This window comes from Xiphophorus maculatus, chromosome 12 (assembly GCF_002775205.1).
Source record: "Xiphophorus maculatus strain JP 163 A chromosome 12, X_maculatus-5.0-male, whole genome shotgun sequence".
Lineage (NCBI taxonomy): Eukaryota > Metazoa > Chordata > Actinopteri > Cyprinodontiformes > Poeciliidae > Xiphophorus > Xiphophorus maculatus.
The window spans coordinates 32099-57350 of NC_036454.1; the positions used below are offsets into that span (position 1 = coordinate 32099).

General features: G+C 38.4%; 1 protein-coding gene and 1 long non-coding RNA gene across 4 annotated transcripts in view; both read right to left on the minus strand.

The window, feature by feature from the left end:
* Positions 1-3713: 3713 nt before the first annotated feature.
* Positions 3714-4745, minus strand: LOC111610348. The gene is made up of 4 exons (XR_002753617.1): positions 4407-4745; positions 4145-4282; positions 3955-4036; positions 3714-3839 (listed from the first exon to the last, which is right to left on the minus strand). It is a non-coding gene; the product is annotated as an uncharacterized LOC111610348 (long non-coding RNA).
* Positions 4746-16171: 11426 nt separating this feature from the next.
* rad17 (RAD17 checkpoint clamp loader component) overlaps positions 16172-25252 on the minus strand; it is a 49178-nt gene continuing 40097 nt past the window's right edge. For all 3 annotated transcript variants that reach the window (XM_023343544.1, XM_023343543.1, XM_023343542.1), the window contains 4 exons: positions 20012-20132; positions 18641-18698; positions 17540-17748; positions 16172-17014 (listed from right to left, as the gene is read on the minus strand). In XM_023343544.1, coding sequence (XP_023199312.1) covers positions 17577-17748; positions 18641-18698; positions 20012-20132 — 351 coding nt within the window. In that variant the 3' untranslated portion in view covers positions 16172-17014; positions 17540-17576. The remainder of the gene's footprint in view (positions 17015-17539; positions 17749-18640; positions 18699-20011; positions 20133-25252) is intronic.

Sequence of the window (25252 nt, forward strand, 5' to 3'; positions counted from 1 at the left end):
TATGATCATCAATTATATTCAGAAGAAAATCTCATACAAAAAACTCATACACATCTCAATGGTGTGTGAAAATTCATACACATAAATACATATATGTATGCATATACATACACACATATAGATATATACTTTTAAATACAATTAAATAACCTAGTGCTTTTTAAAAATGTAAGTAATTGATTTTTAGCAGATATTGATTCATTTCCTAAAACATTTATCATAGAAAATCCTTTTTCCTCTCTGTTTAATATTGACTTTAAATGCCGACATTCCTATAAATACTTATTACATTCTAATAAGACATGTTCCACTATTTCCATCTGATTACCATAATTACAAGTCCCAGTTTCATGTTTCCCTTTTCTGAAAAGAGAACTACCAAGTCCAGTATGACCAATTCTAAGTCGATATGACTACCTCTTCTTTCCGCCTTCCCTTAATACAACTATTACCCCCCACAGTCTTTTAAATTTTATATAAATCTCTACCAGTGTCATGATTAGCCCATTGTTCCTGCCAAACCTTAAGGATTTTATTTTGAATAATAGATTTACCCTCACTTTTGCTTAAAGGAATAGTAAAATATCTGATTTCAGGGCCTGTTTAGCTAATATAACTACTTCTTCATTTCCTTCTATACCTACATGAGAAGGAATCCAGACAAATCAAACAAGACATTTTTTATTATGTAGCTGAACTAATAAGTGGCATATACCTAATAATAAATCTAATCTACAAGATTTGCCAGATTTTATACTTAATAATGCAGCTCCACTATCTGATGCAATTATATATTTACTTTCTTCCCTAATGTTATCATCAAGCAACCATTCTAAAGCTAATATAATGGCAGATAATTCAACTGTAAAAACTGCTAGATGATCTGTTGTTCTCCTTTTAATCGTGACTTTATGGTGTGGAATATTCACAGCTGCTCCTGTTCTGCCACTATTTGGATCTTTAGATCCATCTGTATATATAATTATACTATCTTTAAATCTTCCAAAATAATTATTAACTATAACCCATTCTGGACTCTTTCCCTTTTTAAGAAATTCCCCCAATTGCAGATCAACTTCTGGTGTGATAAATAACCCTGGTGGAATTGGTGACTGTGGAACTGTAAAACTATACTGGAACTGAGTCAAACCCAAATGTTGAGCTTTTATGTCCCCAACCCATCCAAAGCTATTAAAATCAGATTTATGGTGTTCCCAACAGTCCTGCAGCACAGCCTTAGTTGGATGTTCATATTTATGTCCCTGTAGATTTACCCAATACACATACATTAGCTTTAATCTTCTTAATCTTAAAGGAAGCTCACCAGTTTCAACTTGCAAAGCAGCTATAGATGATCTGAAAGCTCCACAACGTATTCATAATCCCTGTGTTTGTTCACTATCAAGTTTTCTCAAATGACTGTCAGCAGCTGCCATATATGCTATACACCCATAATCCAAAGAAGATCTCATGAGAACCTGATAAACTCCCAACAGCGCACTTCTTGAAGCTCCCCATTCCTGTCCAGAGAGACATCTCAACAAATGATTTACTTTTTTACATTTATTTTGAACTGATTCTATGTGCTGTTTCCAAGTTAATTTTTCATCAAAGATGACACCTAAAAACCTCACTGTATTCACTTGTTCAAGCTTCTGATTATAAAGATTTAAAATATTTTCCTTATGTCTTCTATAAAAACACATAACTTGACACTTTGCAACTGACATTCTAAATCCCCATTTAGAATGGGAATTCTAAATCTTCCACTTTCAAAATGGCATCCTGCATCTTTTTCTGTAAATATATAAGTTTATAGTATGTCCACCGCACCCACAGAGCCCCATCATCTGCAAATAAAGATTTCCCTATACTACTATTTCTCCCTTTACGAAAACCACTTAGAAAAGGACAAAATAAATTTTTACTTTCAAGAAAATATGATAGTCTATCTGTTACAATTCTCTACATTATTTTCCCTAATTGAGATGTAAGAGCTATTAATCCATAATTTGAAGGGTCAGTTGCATTTTTACCTGGCTTCAACACATTAATTATAACTGACTCTTTCCATGCCGCAGGAATTATCCCTGTCTTCCAAATCAGATTCAAAAGTTTAAAATAACAGTAAGAGATATATCATTTAAATGTTTAAGCATTATATAACAAACTCCATCTTTTCCTGGTGTTGACTGTTTTGCATTAAAATAGTTTTTTTCAGCTCATACATAGTAAAAGAAATATTTAGATCTTGATTTGAAACTGTTCTTCTTTTCCTCCTTTTTATGATGTTTACTGACAGTTTACAGGCTTAATGTATTACTGCCATCAACTGGACGGAGGTGTAATCCAGAAATTCAATTTATCCTATATCTTTAAAAATCCTAAAATAATTGTATTATATACATACACACTCACACACACAGTACATACTAAATTATCCCAGCTAATTTTGTGTCTTTTAAATAAGTGCTTGAATTATATCTTGTGAATGATGCTTCCCTAATAAATTAGCCATAGTTTATTATGGTGAAAAATAAGTATACAAACCATATTAGTATATTGGTTATAATGCAGCTTGACTATCTGATGCAATTATATATTTATATATAATTTGGATGATTAATCCATACTTGAAGATGGATTATTGATTGGCTGTGAGGGACCAGACTCAAACGAGGACAAAAAAGTATTCAAAGTAGAAAAAGTTCAATTTAATTCTTCCAAAAATAGCAAGCAAAAAATTGCTTAAAAATGATTTAATGCAAAAATAAGTCAAGGAATAAATAACAATTTTGGGCCCAATTTAACTGAGGTCAACTGAACACAAACAAAACTGACCTGCAAACAAAGAACAAAAGGCTTAAATAGGGGTGGAGTAATCTAAATCTACCACATGAGGGAGGCACGACATAACAAAAGAACAAATAAATACAAAATTAACTAAAGCATTCTATGAAACAAATAAAGCAAAACTAACTCTTACTTAGCAGAAACAATAATAAGTGAATATTTAAGTGACAAAATTAACTAATTAAGATCAACTTGAAACAACAAAGTCTCCTCCTTCAGTCTTTTAGAAAAACAAATGGTTTGTGTCAGGTTTCCTCCTCCAGCTGGTTTGAATCAGCATCACCTCAAACAAAAAACAAGTGTAAATAAACCATTCAGACAGACATTAACTAAAGTGTGCACCCATTAGAAAATATATGTCTAAATGAAATAACTAACTTAAACAGACTATAAGCTGTAACTAATATAAAGAAAAAAATACTAACAAGATGTGGTGGTGGGAGGAGCGTCCACCACATTGGCATTAGATATTTTATATATTAGTAGTGTGATTACAGTATGCTACAATTACACTATTGGTTTATTATAATTGCTAATGAAGTACACTTCTCGGTTACTTATCAATATCTTTTATTATGGCCACTTTGTACATTACATGCTTAATACACACTACAGTACTGCAAACATATTAGGCTAAAAGAACACAGAAGGATCAACTACAACACACTTTCCAACTAAAACAAATTACATTGTGCTTTCAATATATTACCATTTTTCAAGAGTACATTGGCAATATACTATCAGAGAATTGTACAAACTGTCAATATATTAAAAGTTTATAAACAACATGCTTATGAAAATTAGCACAATAAAACAACAGATACACTTTAGAGGAAATGTGAAAATGATTCACCAAGGAATATTGTTTTAATTTAATGTCACAGTATTCCAGTATTACTCCAGACAAACTGACATTTCTCCTTCCTAAGAACAGTGAGGATCAGCAGAACATTCCCATTCACTGGACCACTGCACTTTACAGAAACCTACAAAAAAGTACAATAGAGCAATTAAACAGAGAAAGCACTTGTATTTTAAAGAGTACAGAAAAACGGCAAAGAAAAACACAAGACCTACAATTTTTAGACGTTGTGGACTCACTATGTATGTGGCATCATCAGAACTGGTAATGATTGGGACCAGATGCCTGGGGTGGAAAAACATTTCTGGGTGACTTCTTTGCCTGTTTATGTTAGAAGTAGAAAAAATACTCAGCAATATCGTAAAATCAGCTGATGCTGGCATTAACTATGAAGTTGTTTTAAGTGTGGATTTAAGGGAGACAAACTACCTTAAAATCTTTCCGTCCATGATCTGAACACGTTGATCCTTGAATGGTGGTGAGGGGGGCTGGTGGTGCCCGTCTCTAGCAGTCATCAGATGAGAGGCGGGGTTCACCCTGGACAGGTCACCAGTCCATCACAGGGCCCTGAAAGATAACAATGAATATAATGTATGAAAGAGAAATGGTAGATTAACAAGGGGAATAAATTCTGTCCAATTGCTCTTTAATCAAATCATGTTTATTTAAGAACTTAGTGTTGGTTACATACCAGTTTTTGCTGTTAAAAATGTGGCCAGCTGCTCAGTGTAAAAAAACAAAGAGCCTTCCACCAGGAAGACGATGTGGAGGTTCATCCTCAGAACTGGTTGGTGATCTGGTGGAGCCAGAGCCTCTTCTGAGACAGGAAAGTCGTTAGGTTTTCTAATTCTTGTTCACTGGCTTCCTCTTTCATCTTAATTTGCTTAGACTGCAAAAATATGTTGAAGATAAAAACAATGATGAGTTATAACAGCCTCACAATATCAAAGTCTCTTTCGCATAATGAGCTTAATTAAAACCAGGTTGAGTTTATGAAGAAGACTATATCAAGTTGCAACAAACAGCCTCCATGCAGTTATAACATGAAGCTGAATGATTGTTATAGTAATAATCATAAAAATCCCAATACAAATGATAAAATAATTATTGCTGAAACCAACGTAAGTTTCTTTATATCTTTACTGCATTGTTTATAATTAAACAAAGATAATTAGAATTTTGAAGCAAACTTACCACCAGCTAGCAACATGTTAGCAGACTTTGGATTTTTTACAGCCATAAATTTTGTTTATATGTTTTATTTTATATTTTGCATATTTTTTGTTATTATGACCTTTGTCATAATAACAAGAACAACTTTAAAGATTTGCATTGAAGCTGACTTCACACCAGCAGTTCAAAAAACTCTTTATTGATGTTAAGAAGAGGTGGAAGTGATAGTCAAACTCAAGGCTGAGTGATTCCCGGCCCCCTGGTGGCTACATCGCGTCATTGCACCAAAGACCAAGCTACTGCAAATGTAGGATACATTTATTGACCAATTGATTTATCGACCAGTTGATTTCTGGGGGACGATTTCCTTAATTTTGGGGGATCATGATCGGCCGATACTTACATACGAGCACAGCTGGTCTTATCCCCTAATCTTATCTTAGTCAGTAATGGTTTAAAAATCAGTCTCTGTCCTCTTCTGCTCTGCAGTGAGAGGTTTGACTGACAGACCGACCCACCAGGTCAGATCTGAACATTTACAGTTAACAACATTCACCCCACTATTGCCAACTCAGTGACTTTCTTGCTAGATTTAGCGACAGTTCAGACAAAAAAATTTTTATGTCAGCCAAAATCAAAATCAGCAGGTCAGGCTTTTTAAAGATAGGTAACCAGGGATCGGCCAGAAAACTGCAATTGGTGCAGCTCTACATACATATTCATATCATTTTTTGATTAAATAAATTTCTCTTAAGCGTTACTCCAATAACTAAAAATTTAACCCGGTGAGTCTTTCTCCCCTGGGAATGTGGACCGGTACCGGTACTGGACTGATTCTGAGCCTTCAAATGATTTTAACAGAAGTTTCTCATAACTTAGAAGTTGATGTAAAGAAAATGTTTGTTTTAGCCACAAAATGATTATGCTCAGCAGCAAACAACAAATCCCAACTACAGCATAGAGCAGCTCATCGATGTAGCAGCTATGTAGCCTGACGTAAAAACGTTTTGCTAGAAAATATCAAACATTGAGAAGTTTTAATTATTGTTATCAAACACGCCGTTTTAAAGCCAAAAATACCTCAGAAATATCCAGAGCCAACCATGAGAATCAACTCATTTAAAGTTTAAACTCAGTTTCACATAAACACAAAGACCCTAGCATAAATGTTTGGCTGTTTAACGTTCCAGGTCGTTATCAAGCTAATTTTCTATTAGCAGTTTTACAAATCTTTTACATTACATTACCAAGACACATTAAATCAAACCTTTATCTTGGCTTTTTCTATTCTTCCTCTTTCTTTCCTCCCTCCCTGAAGTATAAGTCCTTTTTTGAGACATTGTTTTACTTACTTAACTTCTGACCGGAGCTTTGGACATTTGGATGCACTCATGTTACCGGCAAAGCCCCTGGTGACCAGTGGCCCCCAAGAGAAATTTATTTTTCTTTTTATCCATAAAATAATAATTTCTACATACATTATCAAATATATATTATTGTAAAAACAAATCACTTAATATTGAAATTGTGTGTTTTTGATATTATAATGACATAGAAATTATTACTAAAAAAATAAATAAAAAGCTCCTCTGAGGCGGCCCCTTGATGGCCCTGGGGCCCTAAGCGGCTGCTTAGTTTGCTTATGCCTTGGGCCAACCCTGGCTTCTTCATGAAGACGTCCAGAAGCCAGATATTTAAATTCATGTTTGGAAAGTGACACAAGGAGGGAGTAACAACAAGGAACTGTGTGAAGCCTGACAACAACAGCACAAGAAGGGAAGTAATGCAAAAAGCTCATAATTAATTTAAGTCAAGTTAAGAGGAGATTTTCACCAACTAAAAAGTCCATAACATTTCAAGTAAAACAAAATGTCCGAAACAAATGACACAGAAATAGTTGCCAGTGCAGAACATGTTGCAGAAGCAGAGCAACTAGATGAAACCTCTTTAGTGCAACCTGGGCAATAAGAGCTGCATAGAAGTGAAAGACCTTGCATGCTAACAGGAAAAGGAAGAGAATTCCATATAGAAAAACTACAGGGGCTGCAACATCACTTTGAAAGTACTTATGACAGATGGAAAGCATTAATTAAAGTTGCTAAAAAAATCTGTTAATAAAGGAGATCCAGTTGACATTCTTGAAGCTCACATGGACATTGTGCAAAGAGAACTAGCCGCTCTTAACAATATTTATGATCAATACAGAGCAATGGATGGACCACCTCATGATATGCATTCCAAGTTAGACAAATGTGCATCAGTGACTAAGGTAGTTTCGCAAAATATCCAACGCCATGTTGAGGGAACAAATAAGGAGGAGATTGTTTGGCCTGATGCTAGTTCTATATTTACATCTTCTAGCTCAGCTAGTGTCTCAGTTCATAGTCATTTTGAAGTCAGTACAGTTATCTCTAATGGCTCCTCCGCCAAAAGACAAGAAGCTACAGCAAAGTATGAAGCCACAAAGGCTGTGCTTAAGATAATGGCTGAACAAGAGATATTTAGAGGAAAAAATGCAAACCATGGAAGAAGACAAACGCATAACAAGAAGCTGCTGTGATGTCACAACGCCATCCAGAGGAAACAGAACGCAAGTTAAAAAGAGAAAAGGAGAAGGCGGCTGTGATAAAGAGACAAGAGGAAAGTACTGCACAGAGAAAGTCAGTTGAGGACTTAAAAAGGGAAATTGAAAGATTGGAAAATCTGAAAGGACTCAAAGCAGCAAAGACAAAATTACAAGTTTATGAAGAAGACTACTTTTCAGTAAAGCAAGAAAGCATCACTCCGAATCCTGCAAACATACAGGTAACTGAGTTCAAGAACACTGCTAATCAACCCACACAACCACCACAACAGTTAAATGTCGTTCACGAGAGCACAGGTGAGCTTGTAAGGGTTTTGGCAGAAGCTATGTCAGCTAATAGGCTACCGATTCCAGAGCCCTCAGTATTTAGTGGGGATCCACTTAAGTTTAAACATTGGAAAGCATCTTTTCAGACTCTAATAGAGAGAAAGAACATTCCCATTGCAGAAAAAATATTTTTCTTACAGAAGTATGTAGGTGGGTGTGTTAAAGAACCCTTAGATGGCTATTTTCTGATTGGCTCTGAAGATTCCTATATGGCAGCATGGAATATTCTCAATGAACTTTATGGAGAGCCTTTTGTCATTGCTAAGGCCTTTAGGGACAAGTTGTACACATGGCCAAAGCTCCAACGTAAAGACAGTGCAGAGTTAAGAAAGTTTGTGGATTTCTTACAAAGCTCCTAATCTGCAATGACTACCAATGAGAATCTGAACATCCTCAATGGTGGAATTGAGAATCAAAGACTTGCTGCTAAACTGCCAGACTGGTTAAGCAACAGATGGAACCGAAAGGTTACAGAGTACCAGCTGGAGCACAGACAGTTCCCACGTTTCAGTTACTTTGTAACATTCCTGTCATTGGAGGCAAGTATTGCATGTAATCCCATTACACTGTATCAAGCTATAAGACAAAGTTACTTTGACAAATCAAAGACAAAACTTCAACTTACACCCATTCATAAGAAGCAAGATACAACAAAAATCTTCACAACTAATTCTACGGAAAGAAGCATGATCTCTTGTGTGTTTTGTAAAAGAACAGGACACAGCTTACACAAATGTCCTAAGTTCAGAGAGAAACCAGTTACTGAGAGAGTCAAGTTCATTCAAGGTGAAAACCTATATTTTGGCTGTTTAAATAGTGGTAATTTCTCCAAGAACTGCAGCAATAGGATGACATGCAACAAATGCTCAAAACAACATCCCACATATCTGCATGAAGAAAGAGAAACTGAATGGAAGAAAACCCAGCAACAGGTAACACAGTCACAAGACACAGTTAACAAAAGTACATCTAACAGAGTGACTCATGAAAGTAAAAACACGCAGACATCTGCAATAATACCTGTCTATGTATCCACACAAAATGAGCCAAGCAAAGAAATACTTACCTACGCTCTGCTGGACACAGAGTGATTCGTCCTTTATTCTCAATGACGTAGCAAACAATCTGGACACAGCTAAAACCCAGGTTAAACTCAAATTATCTACAATGTCATCCAAGAAAATGAAAGTTACGTAGGTAACTATGGTTCTGTGAATCCCAGATGACCGCCAGAGGGCAGTGCTGAAAGCACTGAATGTTCCCTTTGTGCATGCGCTGTTTGAGCAATAATATCAACAGAGTCACACCTGTGACATATCAGATGATCAATCAAAGGCTATATAGCATGACGACATCCAAGACTCTGTTCCTACAGAATCTTCTCACGAAATGCAAGGATTCTGAGTGACAGAGAATCTCTGGCGGTCATCCAGAATTCATAGAACCGTACGTACATACATAGCTTTTGTTCTATTTCATCCCTACTGACCGCCAGAGGGCGGTGCTGAAAGCACTGAATGACTAATACCAGCAATGTCACAAGGAATCCTGAGCACATACCTCACTGTGAAGGCCCAAAGGATCCTTGTAAAGGAACCTGGTCCAGAGGATGAGAGGAGGCCACATTCACATTGTAAAATCTAGTGAACGTGCTTGGAGAAGCCCATGATGCAGCAGCCCATATAGCTTCCAGTGGAACTCCTCTCCAGGCTGACCAGGAAGTGGAAACGCTCCTGGTAGAGTGTGCCTTCACGTTGACTGGCTGGGGGTGGCGCCCTGCAGCGTAGGTGTGGCAGATGACATCCACATTCCAATGGGAAAGATGCTGTTGGACAGAGGACAACCTAGTCTAGGGCCCCCATAAAACAACAGCTGGTCTGAGCATCTTATAGCAGCAGTGACTGCAATATATGCCTCCAGTCCTCTCACTGAGCACAGTAACTCAGAACTATCATCAGCTTCCCCTGACGTAGGCTGAAAACTCGCCAATCTCAATGGTTGGTGAGAATGAGAATACAATTTAGGGACAAACGCCGGGTTTGGCCACAAGGTAACCTCAGAGCCATCTGAACTCCATCTGAGACATGATGGGCTAACAGAAAGGGCATGTAGTTCACTGACCCTCTTAACTGAGACAATAGCCAACAAAAAAGCAGTCTTACATGACAACCATTTGAGGTCTGCCTGAACCAAAAGCTCAAATGGAGGATGGCACAGAGCACTAAGGACCAAGGGTAAGTCCCAAACTGGTGCTCGCGGAACCATTGGCAGGTGCAGTCTATGAGCACCATGCAAAAAAAGAAAAAACAGATTATGGCTCCCCACTGTAAAGTCATCAATGTCAGCATGACTAGATGATATAGCTGCTACATATACCTTAAGTGTCGAAGGAGAGCTGCCCTTATCAAGAAGAGACTGGAGAAACTCCAAAATAGTGGGTACTGCACAGGTCACCGGATCGTCATTACGGGCAGAACACCATGGGGAAAACAGACACCATCTGTTTTCATATTGCTGATGAGTGGAGAATGCCCTGGCACTCAAACCAGTGTGCCTGATGAGACCTGAATACCCAGTCAGCTGCTGACTCCCAGTGGCCACACCCACAGCCAGAGGCGTTGAGGATCGGGGTGCCATATCTGACCCCCCAACTGAGACAGTAAATCCCTCCTGGTCGGAAGACACCATAAGACCCCGTGACACAGACTCCATAGAAGTAGGAACCATGGCCTTGCCGGCCAATACGGAGCTACCAGCAACATCCTGTGGCCTTCCTCAAGAACTCTCTGAAGAGTCAGCCAAATCAGGGAAAGGGGCAGAAAGGCATATAGGAGGACCCTGGGCCAACGATGGGCCAAGGTGTCCTGGCCCAGTGCACCTGTGGCCCCTGTAAGGGAAAACCATAGAGGGTTAGGGGAATCGACTCCTCTGTGGCAAACAGGTCGACCTCTGCCTGACCAAAAAAGTCCCAGATCAGGCAGACTATGTCGCTGTGGAGGGACCACTCTCCCGGAGCTGCCGCCTGTCGGGAAAGGGAGTCTGCTACCTGGTTGTGCAGCCCTGGCAAGTACACCGCCTGCAGGGTGGATAGGTGAACAGACGCCCATTCCAGGAGATCCCGTGACTCCTTCAGAAGCTGTGCTGACCTGGTGCTACCTTGATGGTTGATGTGGTAGACAACAGAGGTGTTATCTGACCGAATCACGACATCTCCCCTCAGGGTGGGGCAAAAAGTGACTGAGAACCAAATGCACAGCATGCAGCTCCAGCACATTTATATGCTTGGAGCAATCCAGTGGCCCAGAACCACCCTGGGTTGCCAGATGCCCATGGAGCTGGCATCTCTCATGACCACTTCTCTGCGACACACTACCACCCCCATGGACACACCCCTGGACAAATAGGCCCCGTCTCTCCATGGACTCAGGGCATGAAGACATGGCCACATTACCACAAGTTTACGATGCCTGTGTAGCTTGGCATCCAGGCGCCAGCTGTTGATTCAGCTCTGCAAAGGGCACAGTGACAGCAGACCTCAGGGCACAACCCGAGTAACCAATGTTAGTTTGCCCAGCAGCTGCAGAAAGGTAATGTAAGGAAGCTGCCTGCCCAGTCTGAATCAACTTACCAGCTGGAGAATGTCGTTCACCCTCTGGACAGACGGGTAGGCTGTCATGGAGGGAGAATCCAAAAGCACCCCAAGAAAAGTGGTTGTTTGCGATGGAATCAGACAGCTCTTCTCCAAGTTCACCTTGAGGCCCAACCGGGACACATGATCTAGCAGGCGACTCACGAGATGCATACTCTCAAGACGGGGTGCAGAGAAGCCAATTGTCGTGGTATGGCAGAACCTTCATGCCGTGGGCCTGCAGAGGAGAGAGGGCTGCACTTACGCACCGAGTGAACACCCTCAGGGAAAGGGAGAGGCCGAACGGGAGCACACGGAACTGGCAGTGGCGACCCAGATAGGCAAACCTGAGAAACAGGCAATGTTCCACTGCAATAGGTACATGAAAGTATGCATCTGTAAGGTCGATTGATGTAAACCATCCTCCCTTTGTCACAGCCCGAAGAACCTCTGCCATCGTGAGCATGTGAAATGGCAGGACCTTTAAATACTGATTGAGTCCCCTGAGATCCAAAATGGGACGAAATTCGTCTGTCTTTTTTGGCACGAGGAAATACATTGAATAGTAGCCTCTGGGTTTCTGCAGAAGATCCACTGCCTCGATTGCACCCTTAGCCAGGAGGCCAGAAAGCTGCTGGTCCAGGGCTTGAGTTTTCACCGGGTCGGTGATGACGGTCACCCTGACCTGGTGTGAGATGTGAGGCCGCCGTTGGAACTGTAGCTGGTAACCATGGGTCAGAGTGGCAACCACCCACGGATCCACAGCGAGAGCAGCCCAGTAACTGAGCTGCTGATGAGAAACATATCCGACTGCTAGCCTGGTAGCAGGGCGAGGGCAAAGTCTGTGGCCCGGGTGTGCCTGGTTGGTTGACGGACCGGCACACAAAAGTCCCTGCTGGGTCTCTGCTGTACCGCACGAGGGTAAAACCCACCAGGCCGATCACAACCCCAAGGCTGTGGCCGAATGCTGGGGCCAGCCGATGGGCGCCTCAGATTATGAGGAGGAGGGGGCATACCTCTGCTGAGGCCTGAAAGCTGTTGTCTAGTCTGCCGTGCCTGAATAGTTTGTTGCAGCGCTTCCAAGGCAGCAGAACCGAATAACTCCCCTGGCACCACAGGAACACGCTTAGAATTGTGGTTTTATACTTGTGCCCTTCCTCGCCAAACCTCCTATTTTAAAAGGAACTTGCACACTAAAGTCCCAGAAGTGTTAAAAATATTTTTAAAAACAAGATTAATCATAATAAAAATACAAGTGGATTATTTGTTTTAAGCACAATGGATACACGCAAAGCAATGTGGCAGTGAACTGCTTTACCTCACCCATTGGAGGCACATTATTCTCAAGCAAATCCAGACTCAAAACGCCAATCTGTATAAACAGGCCTACCTGGTTTCTCCAATAGAAACACTACAAACCCAATTTCTAACCTTTCAAGGTTAATTTAGCCCCAAAAATATGCACCCTACCTTCACTGATTACACTGAGGGGTTCCTGGGGCCTCATGCATCAAAGAATGCACAGTTTTCACACTAAGACTTGGCGTATGGACAAATTTAGAAAAGTGCAGCGCACAAGAAAATTGGGATGTATAAAGCCGTGCACGTGGCTGCGCATCTTTCCTTTATAAATCCTAATTTGTGGGAAATTGAGCGCAGCTGCTGGTTAGCCCTGTCACTACCCATAAATACATATGTAAATTAGTATAAATACCCGGAAATTAGTACAAATGCCCCACCACGTGGGGAAATAACCATGGCAACGTCCTTGTTTGTGGCAGTATAAGTATTTATAATAATAATAATGATATATTTTATTTAAAAGATGCTTTCAGTGAACATAAGGTCACCTCGAAAGAACAAAAATAATAAATTTTAAAGAAAAAAAAAATCCAAATTAAATAAATAAATAATTAAATAAATAAATAAAGAGATCCAAGTGCAAATGACTGTTGGAACAGCAGAGCGTTCAGCCGAGATTTAGACAGGCAGCGCGTCAGAGAGTCCTTTGAGTCGGGAAAGTGGACGTTTATTCTAAATAGTAGAATCGTGCAGAAGTTGTATATTTGCAGAATAGAGATGCTTTCTGCCCAGAAAGGCGCATTCACAAACTGAAGGATGACTGCAGCTAACCACTCAGACTATTTGCTGAATTTTTTGACCTGGGTGGGGTGTCAGCTTCACTCAGCTCAGCTGAACCGGTACCGTGGCTCCTTTTTAAAGTTTTGCTCAGAGATCCAGGATGATCAGTCTGGATTAATCTAAACACTAATAAACTATCATCAACATTTCCCAGCAGATCAATATGATCTCTGATCAATCGCTCCCTCTGAATCCTTCCATTGGCGATGTTCTCCATCAGAGCCAAAGAGCTCCATATTTACGCGGCTCACCTTTATGCAGCTACTGATATTCGTGTGATTGTCTCCACATCTGATCACCTTAAAAATAATCCAACATGACCTGCCTGGAGTTAATCTGCTTATCCAACCCTATTTTCTTTTTCAGTCAGAATGAAATGACCCCATAGATGCATTTCATGCGCTTCGGCGCACAGACCGATGAGTTACATCTTTATGAGACAAAAACTGAGGAAAAATACTATTTACATTGGAGTGAGGTTTTCACATCTTTTTATTTTTATTTTCTTTATTTTTTGTGCGTGTTTGGTTATTGTCTGAGGACCAATGCGGCTCAGTTTCATCATTTACATTTAAACAATACAATATTAAAATCATTTTTAAAAAGCATCGGGTTTGAGACTTCTTGGTCTAAATAACTGAATGTAGTCAGATTTCAGTGTATTTAGGTGAATTTTAACACTTTGTAGTTTGACATTGTTCACAGAAAAAGTTACATTTCTGTGCCGCACATTTTTACGCCAGTGAAAAAGTGTGTGTATATTTACGCAAACTATGATGCAAAGTTCATTTTTATAAATGCCGACTTATGCGTAAAATATGGGGCCACTGCCGCACATTCTTTTGTACGCACGCTTGCTTTATAGCCGAGGCCCCTGGAGCTTGAAATGCTTCTTACTGTTACAGTGGGTCTCTGCCCTTTTTCCTTGCAGGGTTCTTGAGACAGGCAGGTTGTAGATGTTGTGTTTTGTCGTGATTGCAGCTCTGCTGCTTTATAGCTGCCATGCATGCAGGCTTTTCCCTCTGCCTCCTCAGAACTCCATTTGGTTCGGTTTGTATTTTATGGCTGGGTTTTGTTAGGTTTGTTTAGGCTTTTGCTTATTTTGGTTCTAGGTTTTTGCATTAATCTATTTTAGTTTCTCATTTCAGGTTTTATTTCTTTAGTGTAATTTAATAAATTCATTCTCTTCAAGACAGAAAATCCTTATGTGGTCTCCTTTAATGTTACCCCACAAAACGAGCCTGGTGGACGTAACATCACTCCTTGCCCTGATGGTGCGCTTGGGATCATTGTCATGCTAAAAGACTCAGTCATGTTTTGTCTTCAATGCTCTTGGTGATGGAAAGAGGTTTGCACTCAAAATCTCACGATACATCGTCTCATTCATTCTTTCATGTACACGGATCAGTTGTCCTGGTCCTTTTGGAGAAACAGCCCCAAAGCATGATGCTGCCGCCCCATGCTTCACAGTAACTATAGTGTCCTTTGGATGCAACTCACCATGCACTCTCCTCCAAACTCAACGAGTTGTGTTTCTACCAAACAGTTTGACGTTAGTTTCATCTGACCATATGACATTCTCCCAATACTCTTCTGGAACATCCAAATGCTCTCTAGCAAACTTCAGACAGGCCCACATAAGTACTGGTTTAAGCAGAGGAACATGTCTGGCACTGCAGGATGCGAGAACCGGGCAGTGCAGTGCATTACTGACAGTAGCCTTTGTTATGTTAGTCCTAGCCTTCTGCAGGTCATTCACTAGATCCCCCCGTGTGGTTCTGGGATTTTTACTCACATTCTTGTGATCATTTTGACCCCACAGGGTCAAAATGTGGAGTCCCTGATCGAAGGAGATTATCAGTGGTCTTGTATGTGTTCCTTTTTTTTTTATTATTGCTCCCATAGTTCTCTTCACACCAAGCTGCTTGCCTATTGCAGATTCAGTCTTCTCAGCCTGGTGCAGGTCTACAATTTTATTTCTGGTGTCCTTGCACAGCTCTTTGGTCTTCACCATAGTGGAGTTTAGAGTGTGACTGTTTGAGGTTGTGGACATATGTCTTTTATACTGATAAGTTCAAACAGGTGGCATTAATACAGGTAATGAGTAGACGACAGAGGAGCCTCTTAAAGGAGAAGTTACAGGTGTGTGAGAACGAGAAATCCTGGTTGTTTATTGACCAAATACTTATTTTCTACCAGAATTTGCAAATAAATTCTTTTAAAAATCAGACAATGTGATTTTCTCATTTTATCTCTCATAGTTGAGGTCTACCTATGATGTCAATTACAGGCCTCTCTCATCTTTTCAAGTGCAAGAACCTGCACAATTGGTGACTGACTAAATACTTTTTTCCTCACTGTAATCAGTGACCTCACTAATGAACTTAGTAATTTTGAACATTTCAGCAAATGATTGAGTTTCACAGAATCAGCTCCATGCATATCATGCTTGATGGGTATGTTGGTTTTCTATACCTTTACTAAACCTTCTAGAAACTTACTTCCAGTGTAGAAGTTGAAATGTTAAAAGCTGCAAAAACCGTGATTTATCTTGCTAGTGATGAGGAACAGAGTCCAAAACACAGCTCTAAAAAAAAACTGGTCATATTTGGTCTCAACTTTATTTGAATTTTAGTTAAATTTTTATAAAAACTACAAACACAACATCTTCATTTCTGCCAATGGAAAATCATTTCAAAACACCTGAAATGGTTTTATTCCTGTGCAAATCAGAAAACATAAATATACCAAGACCTTTTTATACAGAATATAAATTTAACCCAAAAATATTACTTAGATATTGTGGGAACAAAAATTTTAGAACAATAATTACTTTCCATCTTGTTACTGTACTGTAAATGACAACAGAACTACAAAACAATGTCTATTAAGTTGAAAGTCTATTTGGTTGTCAATGCCATTTGTGAAGACATTATGAAACGTAAAAATCTCTACACCAGAATTCATCTTAGAGTTTTCATTATGAAAATTTATCAATGCAGTTTTGTTTTTATAAAACTATGCAATTTTAAAAATATATATTTTACTGTCACAAAAACAATAAAAGGTTTATAAAGCCTGAAAGTACAGGTAATTTTTCTTCACATCAACAGTAAAAAGAAATTGCAACCTTTTCCAATCATCGTCCTTCACATAACAGAGCATAAGGAAAAAACCCTTTTGGTTGTTTTCTGCTCCAACAGAATGTAGCTGAACAATTTTGCAAAGCTGTATCTGATCCACAATGGCCTAAAAATGTAGACAAAAGTAGACAAATCTGACCAAAATGCCCAGTATGCAGCAACAACTCACTACCTTTACAGCACAGTGGTAGTTAAAATCTCAATTTGCTTTGCAACACAGAACCTGGACTTTTACAACTCTGGCTATTGAAGTATTCAAGCTTGGCCAACACTGGAGAGCAATCTGGAAAACCTCAGTCAGTCTACAACAGAAAAAAAGAATTGATGTTACAACTGAATCACAGTTCAGATCCCAACCAGACTGAAATATGTGCTACAGCTATGAGAACAATACAGAAACTTATCTCTAAATGTTAATCAACAAGCAACAGCAACAAAATCCAAAAAATCACAACAATGTAAAAAAGTACATTTTAAAGTGAGAAATGTACCGAGGTCAGTGCCATGGTTGTGTAAGCAATTGAATCATGGTTTGCACACTGAATTTAAGACACACAAATGTTCTGCATTTCTTTAATAACTACATTTTATTTAATAATGTCATGGTAGAATCTGTTATGTGCTTTTGTACACTAGAGGTAAGAAACCTTTTCAGAATGTGATGAAAGCCACTGAATTCTTCTTACATCCTTTTTGATAAAACAAAATAGAATTGATTGAGTTTCATCTGTTTTGTTATTTTCTAAAACTCAAATATTTTTGCAAAAATAAACTTATTTACCTAAAAATATTTTAGGGGAATGAAAGAAACAAAAAAATATTCTTACAGTAAAAGACAACACATGAGTGCCAGTGGCATTTGAATCAATCACTGTCATATTCTTCTATGACGACTTCCTCTTCCTCCAAGAGCGCTTGGTTTGTAAGAAGATGGGACTGAGTGACTTGTAGACCTTTCTCAACCCTGCTGTGTAATTCCTCTTCTTCCTCGATCTCCTGGCCCATCTCTTTGTCTCTTAGATTCTCCAGTTTTAATCTGTACACACGTTACAAAGACAGTTTTCATTTGAAACCTTCAGGTTCAGTTTTCTTCATTGGTAACCCTGGATACAGTTTAGCTGTGGTACAATAAAACAAAGACACAGGCTGCCAAACTTCTCACTGTTGGTCAATGCTTGCCCACAAAAATCCAGCACATGTTTTATGAAAAAACAAACAAAAGCATTAAGAAGTAGTCCTTCCAGGAAGTGGCCCTTGAGGACTGGAGTTTGACACCCCTGATTTAACATAAAGAGAGAAATCATATTTCTCCTATTTTAGTTTCCCTTTATTGGCTTCCAGTTAAATTCAGAATATAATTTTAGCTTCTTCTTCTCACATATAAAGTGCTTAATTAAGCTCCAACCTATGGACCATCAGAGACCTGATTGGTCCATATGTTCCTAAGAGAGCACTTTGCTCTCAGGCTGCAGGTTTACTGCTGGTTCTTAGAATTTCTAAAAGTAGAATGGGAGGCAGATTCTTTTATTATCAGGTTCCTCTGCTGTGGAACCAGCTGCCAGTTTCAGACACTCTGTGTACTTTTAAGGCCAGATTTAAAACTTTCCTTTCTGATTAAAAATATAGTTGAAAACAATTTTTAATCTGCAATATACAATAGTCAAGTGGGGGAGTAGTAAATCCATTGGAATAATAAAGTTAATTAATTATTTCAAAAAGGACGGTGACTTTTTCACATGGGGCCAGGCTGGTTTGAGGAGTTTTTTCCCTTTGTAAATTAAATAATCATTTGAAAATACATGTATATCTTGCATGTACTCTACTTAGGTTATCTTTAAGCTTTCTGTGTCAGTGCTGTCATCCGATTACCAAGACCTATAAAATATGTACAAAATTTATAATACATGAGCATTAAAAAGGTTTCGTACCTGCCAGAACATGTCCTTAGTGACATCTGACCCACATCTTGAATAACAGCCATCTGTGCTATGAGGAAAAAAAGTAGGATGTTACTTTAATCACCATTAATTAATTACCAGAAACATTTTCTGTGGTTCACAATTTATTTCCCTAATCCTATAATTATTGCGTCCAGATCAATTTATTTCGCCTCTCAGTCCCAGTCATGTGACTTAGAGTATTGGCCAATACCGAGTCCCAATCCGATACTTCAAAAAACATTTAGAAAATGAACCCTCTATATGACAGCATCGACTAATTTGTATATTTGATTATGTGAGCCAGGATGTTTAGAAATGAATATCAACATCGACAATGCAAAAATAATATAAAGTACTTTTTAAAAGTGATTTGAAAAGTATTTTAACTACAAACAAACTTTATACACTTGTCTGAACCTACACTAAATAAATCAGTTTTGTATAATATCAAAATTAACCAAAAGACAATTATCAGAGGCACATACAGTGGAGGAGGTGAATCAGTGATGGAGGCTGTGAATCAAATTTTGTTTGGTGTGAAAAAAAAAAGCAAACATAAATAACTATATTTACATTCTATTTACTGTAATCCAGAGCAGGATCAATGGCAGTTTTGTGCATGTGGGATTCCATTGCAATGTGTAAAGGAATGCAGTGGCTCTGCTCTGCTCTGCTGCAGGGTGAGTCTACCGTCAGTCAGACACCGCTCACTGTCACTGTCACTGCAGTACAATCTATGCTTTTCTGTTTCGTCACCAATGTTTCCATTAATGGCGGTCTGAAAATACTAAATACAGCAGCAATGTCACTAAGTTGGCAACAGTGCTGATGCTGTTTTCTGCTTCACGTTACTGAAGTTGTTATGCTGAGAATTGGATGCATCATCACACTATTCATCGCTGCTGTACAGACTCTGCAGCTGATTTTTCTTCGTAGGGATTCAGCGGCTTCTACAGTCGGCCGACTGGGAATCATAACTAGGAATTGAACATTTTTAAATTTATCGATTCCCAACCTTCAATTCTCAATAAGCATAATGGATAGGTTTTTGACAGAGCTTTGTGTGTTTGAGAGTGAAGGGTAAGGTTTTGTGGGGGAGAAGGGGGGCTCAACAGAAAAAGCTTGGGAGTCACTGGTGTTAGGAACCATCTAATCTATAACACCACAGATCTGAAAGATAAATGAGGCACAGCAGCTTAAATGTTAAACATTTTTTAACATTTAAATAAGACACTTTCATATTTTAGTTAGTAGTTGTTATTTTTTGGAATCCATTGACTAAACATCATAATTATTGTTATTACAGTAATTTTATAGTAAAGTAAAGACAGTAACAGTGAGGCATCCATTGTGTGCTACCTTGACTCCTTGTAGGGTTAGAAAGTTTGGCCAGGAAAGGCAGCAACTGAGTCTGTAGACCAACTGGAGTCAGACAGAAGCTCTTGAACAAAGACTGCGCAGCCACACAGTTGTCCTGGTGCTGTAAAAAGAAATATTTATTAGTATTTGTAAATGGAAATCCTGAATCCACACTGAATAGGTGTTTTCAGTGACACTGATTCAGAGATTTGTACATATTTAAACATAATAAAGAATAACCACATCTGTACTTGTACTTTTAACTTTATTTAACCCAGGGTGCTTTTATCCTTTGCTTAACAGGTTTAACAATGATTGGACTTTGGAGGCACTTGTGAGGTAGCTCCAAAAACCAATTTCAATAGCAAACTGTAGGATACTGAAATATTCATGAAACCATTTCCAAAATAATAATCATTTAAATCCATCTATTCATCATTTGTAGTCGAGACAGAAATTTTAGTCAGTATTAAATAAAATAATCCTATTAGTGTAGTTGAGTCTGGGAAACAACATACTTGTTAATGGTGTATCTATTAAAATATGCATGCGAGGCAAGAGATGGAAAGTCCATCTGGTGTCCATTGATATACGTACATGACTGGACTGGACAGCGGCTACAGCCGCTGTGACGATGCAACACTAGTATGCATCGAGTCATGTCCACAAAACCAGACTGTTTCAATGTACAATGAGCACAAAAATATTCGTAGCACCACAATTTATTATCCGATTTCTATCACATATGGCTTAAATTAACGCTGAGAAAATTGCTGATGTTTTGATTCATACAATATGTATTCTCCTGGATGTAAATCTATAAATAGTTTGTTTTCTGTCAGTTCTGCCAAGATGCAAGAGAGGATGAATTTCTCTTATATTAGTAAATAATAACTAGCGTGAACACGCAGGCTAGTAAACAAGGCTCCACTACGGATAAACAGTTATGGCATCGGTAGGTATCAACACTATACTTTACATTAAAAATGTCAGTTCATATTTTAACGTTGAACTCTTGTTATAAGTTATAAATAGGTAGTTAGCTTATATAAAAGCAGTCAGTTAGAGAAGGTTTGCTATTATCTAGGCAACATGTCAAGCCAGTGAATTTGCAATTTACATTTTTCACTTTGCACGATGTGACATTTCATCTGTATGTTTTGTGACTAGAGTTTTGTCATGGAGTCCATGGGCTCCCATGAAGGATTTACACAAACAGCGCCGGGCGGGGAGAAGAGGACGCCGTGTCCATGGAGCATCAGGCAGAGTGTGCTTTTAAAATTTTTAATGCTTTCTGTCTGCATATAAATATTTTGATTCAGATTCAGATTTATTCGTGTCCCAAATGGGCAAGTGATGTTACAGCAAGTATAAAAACTTAAAGGACGAAGTATCAAAGTTTAAAAAAATAAAAATAATAAAACATACCAAAAAAGACATCAAATATAAATCAATACATAATGGGAAGAATACAGCAGTGTATGTCATTGTTGACCGACGGTTACTACAAACACTAATAATCAGGTCCTTGTCCTGCATTAAAAAGAGAAATTGCTGTAGGAACAAAAGAGAACTTGTACCTGTTACTTTTTATACTAAAAAGTCTGAGCCAGAGGCCAGAAGGCAGAAACTGGAACTCTGCATGTAAAGGGTTAGATCTGGCAGCAGGAATGGTTTTCCTTATAATTTGTCTATTGAACAATTCTGTAAGTGAGCATTGTTTAACTCCTAAGATCTTATTACTTATATGTATTACTCTGCTATGGGCATTTTTTGACCTAATACTAAGATTTTCCAACCAACAGAGGAGGGAAAAAGTCAGCACAGATTCAATATATGATCCATAAAATAGGGTAATCATTAACCTGAAACGTCGCAAGCTTTCTTAGACAAAATAATCTTTTGTGGCTCTTTTTAGCAGGTACTCTGAATGGCAGATCAATTTTAACTTATTATCCAAAATAGTCCCAAGATATTTGTAATTTTCCACTATCTCCACTGTAGAGACAGCAGAAAACTGCTGTTTGATTTTGGGGCTTCTATCAAAAATCAATGCTCGTCCTTTGTTTTCTGTACATTTAATAAAAGAAAAGCTTTATCACACCAGTCATCAAATTCATCGACCACAAGGCCATGGGCATGTTCATCATCATGTAGAAGGCTAATTATCAGCAAATCACCTGCAAAGTTTAATATCAAGCTGTTATCTTGCCGGCTACGACAATGGTCTGTATACAAAATGTAAAGAAGAGAGGAAAGGAGGCAGCCTTACAATGACATCTCTCTAGACATGCATCCATTCACTCTGACTTTCTGCGTTCTGGATGTCAAAAAAATCAAGAATCCAGCCCACCACTTTGAAATCTCAATGAATGTTGTTAAGTTTATTAAAATGAGTCTGGATTGTGTTAAAAGCCGATAAGAAGTCTAAAAATAACAACTTAGCATGATTTTTGATACATTGAAGATGTTTAAAAACACAGTTTAGTAAAATGTGTCCAGTTATTGATAGTCTAGTGATGGTTTTACCTCTCCTAACGGCAGAATCATAAGCTGGTATAAGATTTCCAGGTCCTTAAGGGCAATACAGGGGATTTATTTCAAGCAGAATCTTCAGTGTTGTGTGCTTTTAAATTTTTTAATGCTTTATGTCTGCATATAAATATTGTACTTATTCAAAGCATTCTTAAATCATTTGTTATAAATACTTCCCAAGAAACGGTTTAAACTTTTTTTCTCAAATACCCATTTTTGAGACAAAAGGACAACTTTTCCACACACATTTCTGAAGTACCCGTTATAATAATAAATATTAACTTGATGAAAATCTCTGGGTCTATATTAGTCATACAAGGATATTATTAGTCAAGGAATCTCACTCAGCCATGGAGTAACATCTTTAAAAAATTTATTTTCCATATGTGTAAAATAAATCATCTTATGTAGCAAAGTAATTCTACAGATATAAATATGTGAACATTTTGAGTTATGACAGATGATTCCTTCATGTGCCTCTGTGTCTGCTGCAATGACCTGCTGAAAGAGCATAAATAATTAGATGTGCCAGACATTTTGATTCACAAATTAATATATCCCAAAGAGGAAGAAAACATGTATGTTAAAAATATTTATAATGAAAAATATAATTCTGTCTTGCCCAATGAGGCCTACCTTTTTTAATTACAATTAATTTCCCAGTTTTCATTGGGAAGGTAACATGTAGCAGTGATGGTTTGATCCAAACATTTACTTCTTACCCAGGCCTCTGCTGACTTGTGTTTCCAATAGCTCCTGTGTGGTGGGAGCTGGCACACCGGGCAGCTCACCATGCTGACGTTGGTCATTTGGTCTTATGGCTGTAAGTCGAAGGAGTCAACATGAACCTCCTTTAGCCAATTCCAGGGGCCAAGGCTGACAGGCATTCAGGGGCCACTAGTTCTCTCCTGTAACATGGTGAAAAAGCCTGTCAACATGTCCTAAATTAGAAAATGAACATAAAAGTTTATAATTATACTTAAAAATTTTAAATGTAATTTTTTTTTACAGTGGTTGCATTTTTTCCACAACGTTCTACTGTTCCCATATGTTTTATTTGATAACCAAAATACATGTTCAAAGCATTATTGAAGATTCAGAAAGTCAAAAAGCATTCATTGCTCAACATGGTACCAGAAAATCATAATGATTTCCACAAAATTGTACTATTTTATATCACATAAGTAACCACAGCTGCTGAGGCTACACATTGCTACTGCATTTTCAACATTTACTCGTGAAAATAATCTGCAAACAAATATATTCTGTAGAAGATGTTTCACACATTTTCAGTGCTGAGGAACTCTGAAATAGTGTTAAAATATGGGTATTATGAGAGACAAAACTTTATTACATCCAGGATTATAAACTGCGACTCAAGTGCAAATGTTGCAAACATTCCCATAATATTTCATTTACTGTTTATTTTTGAAAGCGCAGCCCACAATAAAATAATTTTACCAAATCCAAATGCATTTAATTCTGGTCCAAAAAAATACATTGGGACAAATAAATGTAGGTATGAACCAATATTTGTACTGAGGTTGAGTTAAAAGGTAATGTTAAAATGAATCACCATCTAGCTACAACTTTCTTACAGTGCTGCATCAAGCTACAGAGAAATGTTATATTTGCGCCATCACCAGTGACACTGCAATTGTATCTTAGCTGCTTTTTTAAAATAAAAAGTAAAGCAAATGAAGCAGAAATACTTACTTTTAAGCAGAGATGTGGCTAGCTAGATCCATTTTGAATCCTTTGAGAGCTCATAGCTTCCTTCGCCTTTGAAACATGGCTCAGATGCACCCTCCTTTTATTTCAGGCTCTGTCTAATTTTCTTTTTTAAGCTTGCCTTTCGTTGTAGGTCTTCTTTTGTTTACTTGTTTTGGTTTTTGGACCAGGTACTAGTCCAGAAATTAGACATTTCCCTGTAAGGCTGTTGGTTTGTTTCGCCAGCTGTTGAAGAAGGCACAGCAGAGACTGTACTTTCTGAGAATACTCAAGAAGAACCGTCTCCCCTCAGACCTGCTGTAGGCCTTCTATCACTGCTCCATAGAGAGTGTGCTCATGTACAGTCTGTGTGTCTGGTACGGCAGCAGCACATACGCGGACAAGAAGGCGCTCCACAGGGTTGTTAGGGCAGCAGAGAGAACCATATTCTGCCCCCTCCCCACTATGGAACAGATTTACACTTCTAGGCTCCACAAGAAAGTTTTGGACATTTTAAATGACTCTTCACACCCTGGCCATGGTCTCTTCCAGCTGCTGCCATCAGGTAAGAGATACAGAGCAATAAAAACCAGGACAAATCGCCTAAAAAACAGTTTTTACCCGATGGCAATCATAGCACTAAATTCAAAGGCATAAGAACTTCTGCTCTTGACACCACTTTGTTAAAAATGTAAATTCTGTTGCAACACCTCCAGGCGCTGCAACCATCTTCTGATGTCTATTTATTTCTCATTTTGTACTATTCATTTCTTTATCTTTGTATATTACGTATATACACATAACCTGCATCTTAACTCGAGTCGAGCAAATCTCAGTCTTGTTGTAATCTGTTGATGACAATGACAAATAAATCTTATCTTATCTTATCATTGGCATAACAGCAGCAGCATACAGCTGCTACTTGAACGACAGATGGACGTGCGCTGTGCGGAAGTGAGCTATGAATACACTGCCCTGAATGACAGAGCAAGAACA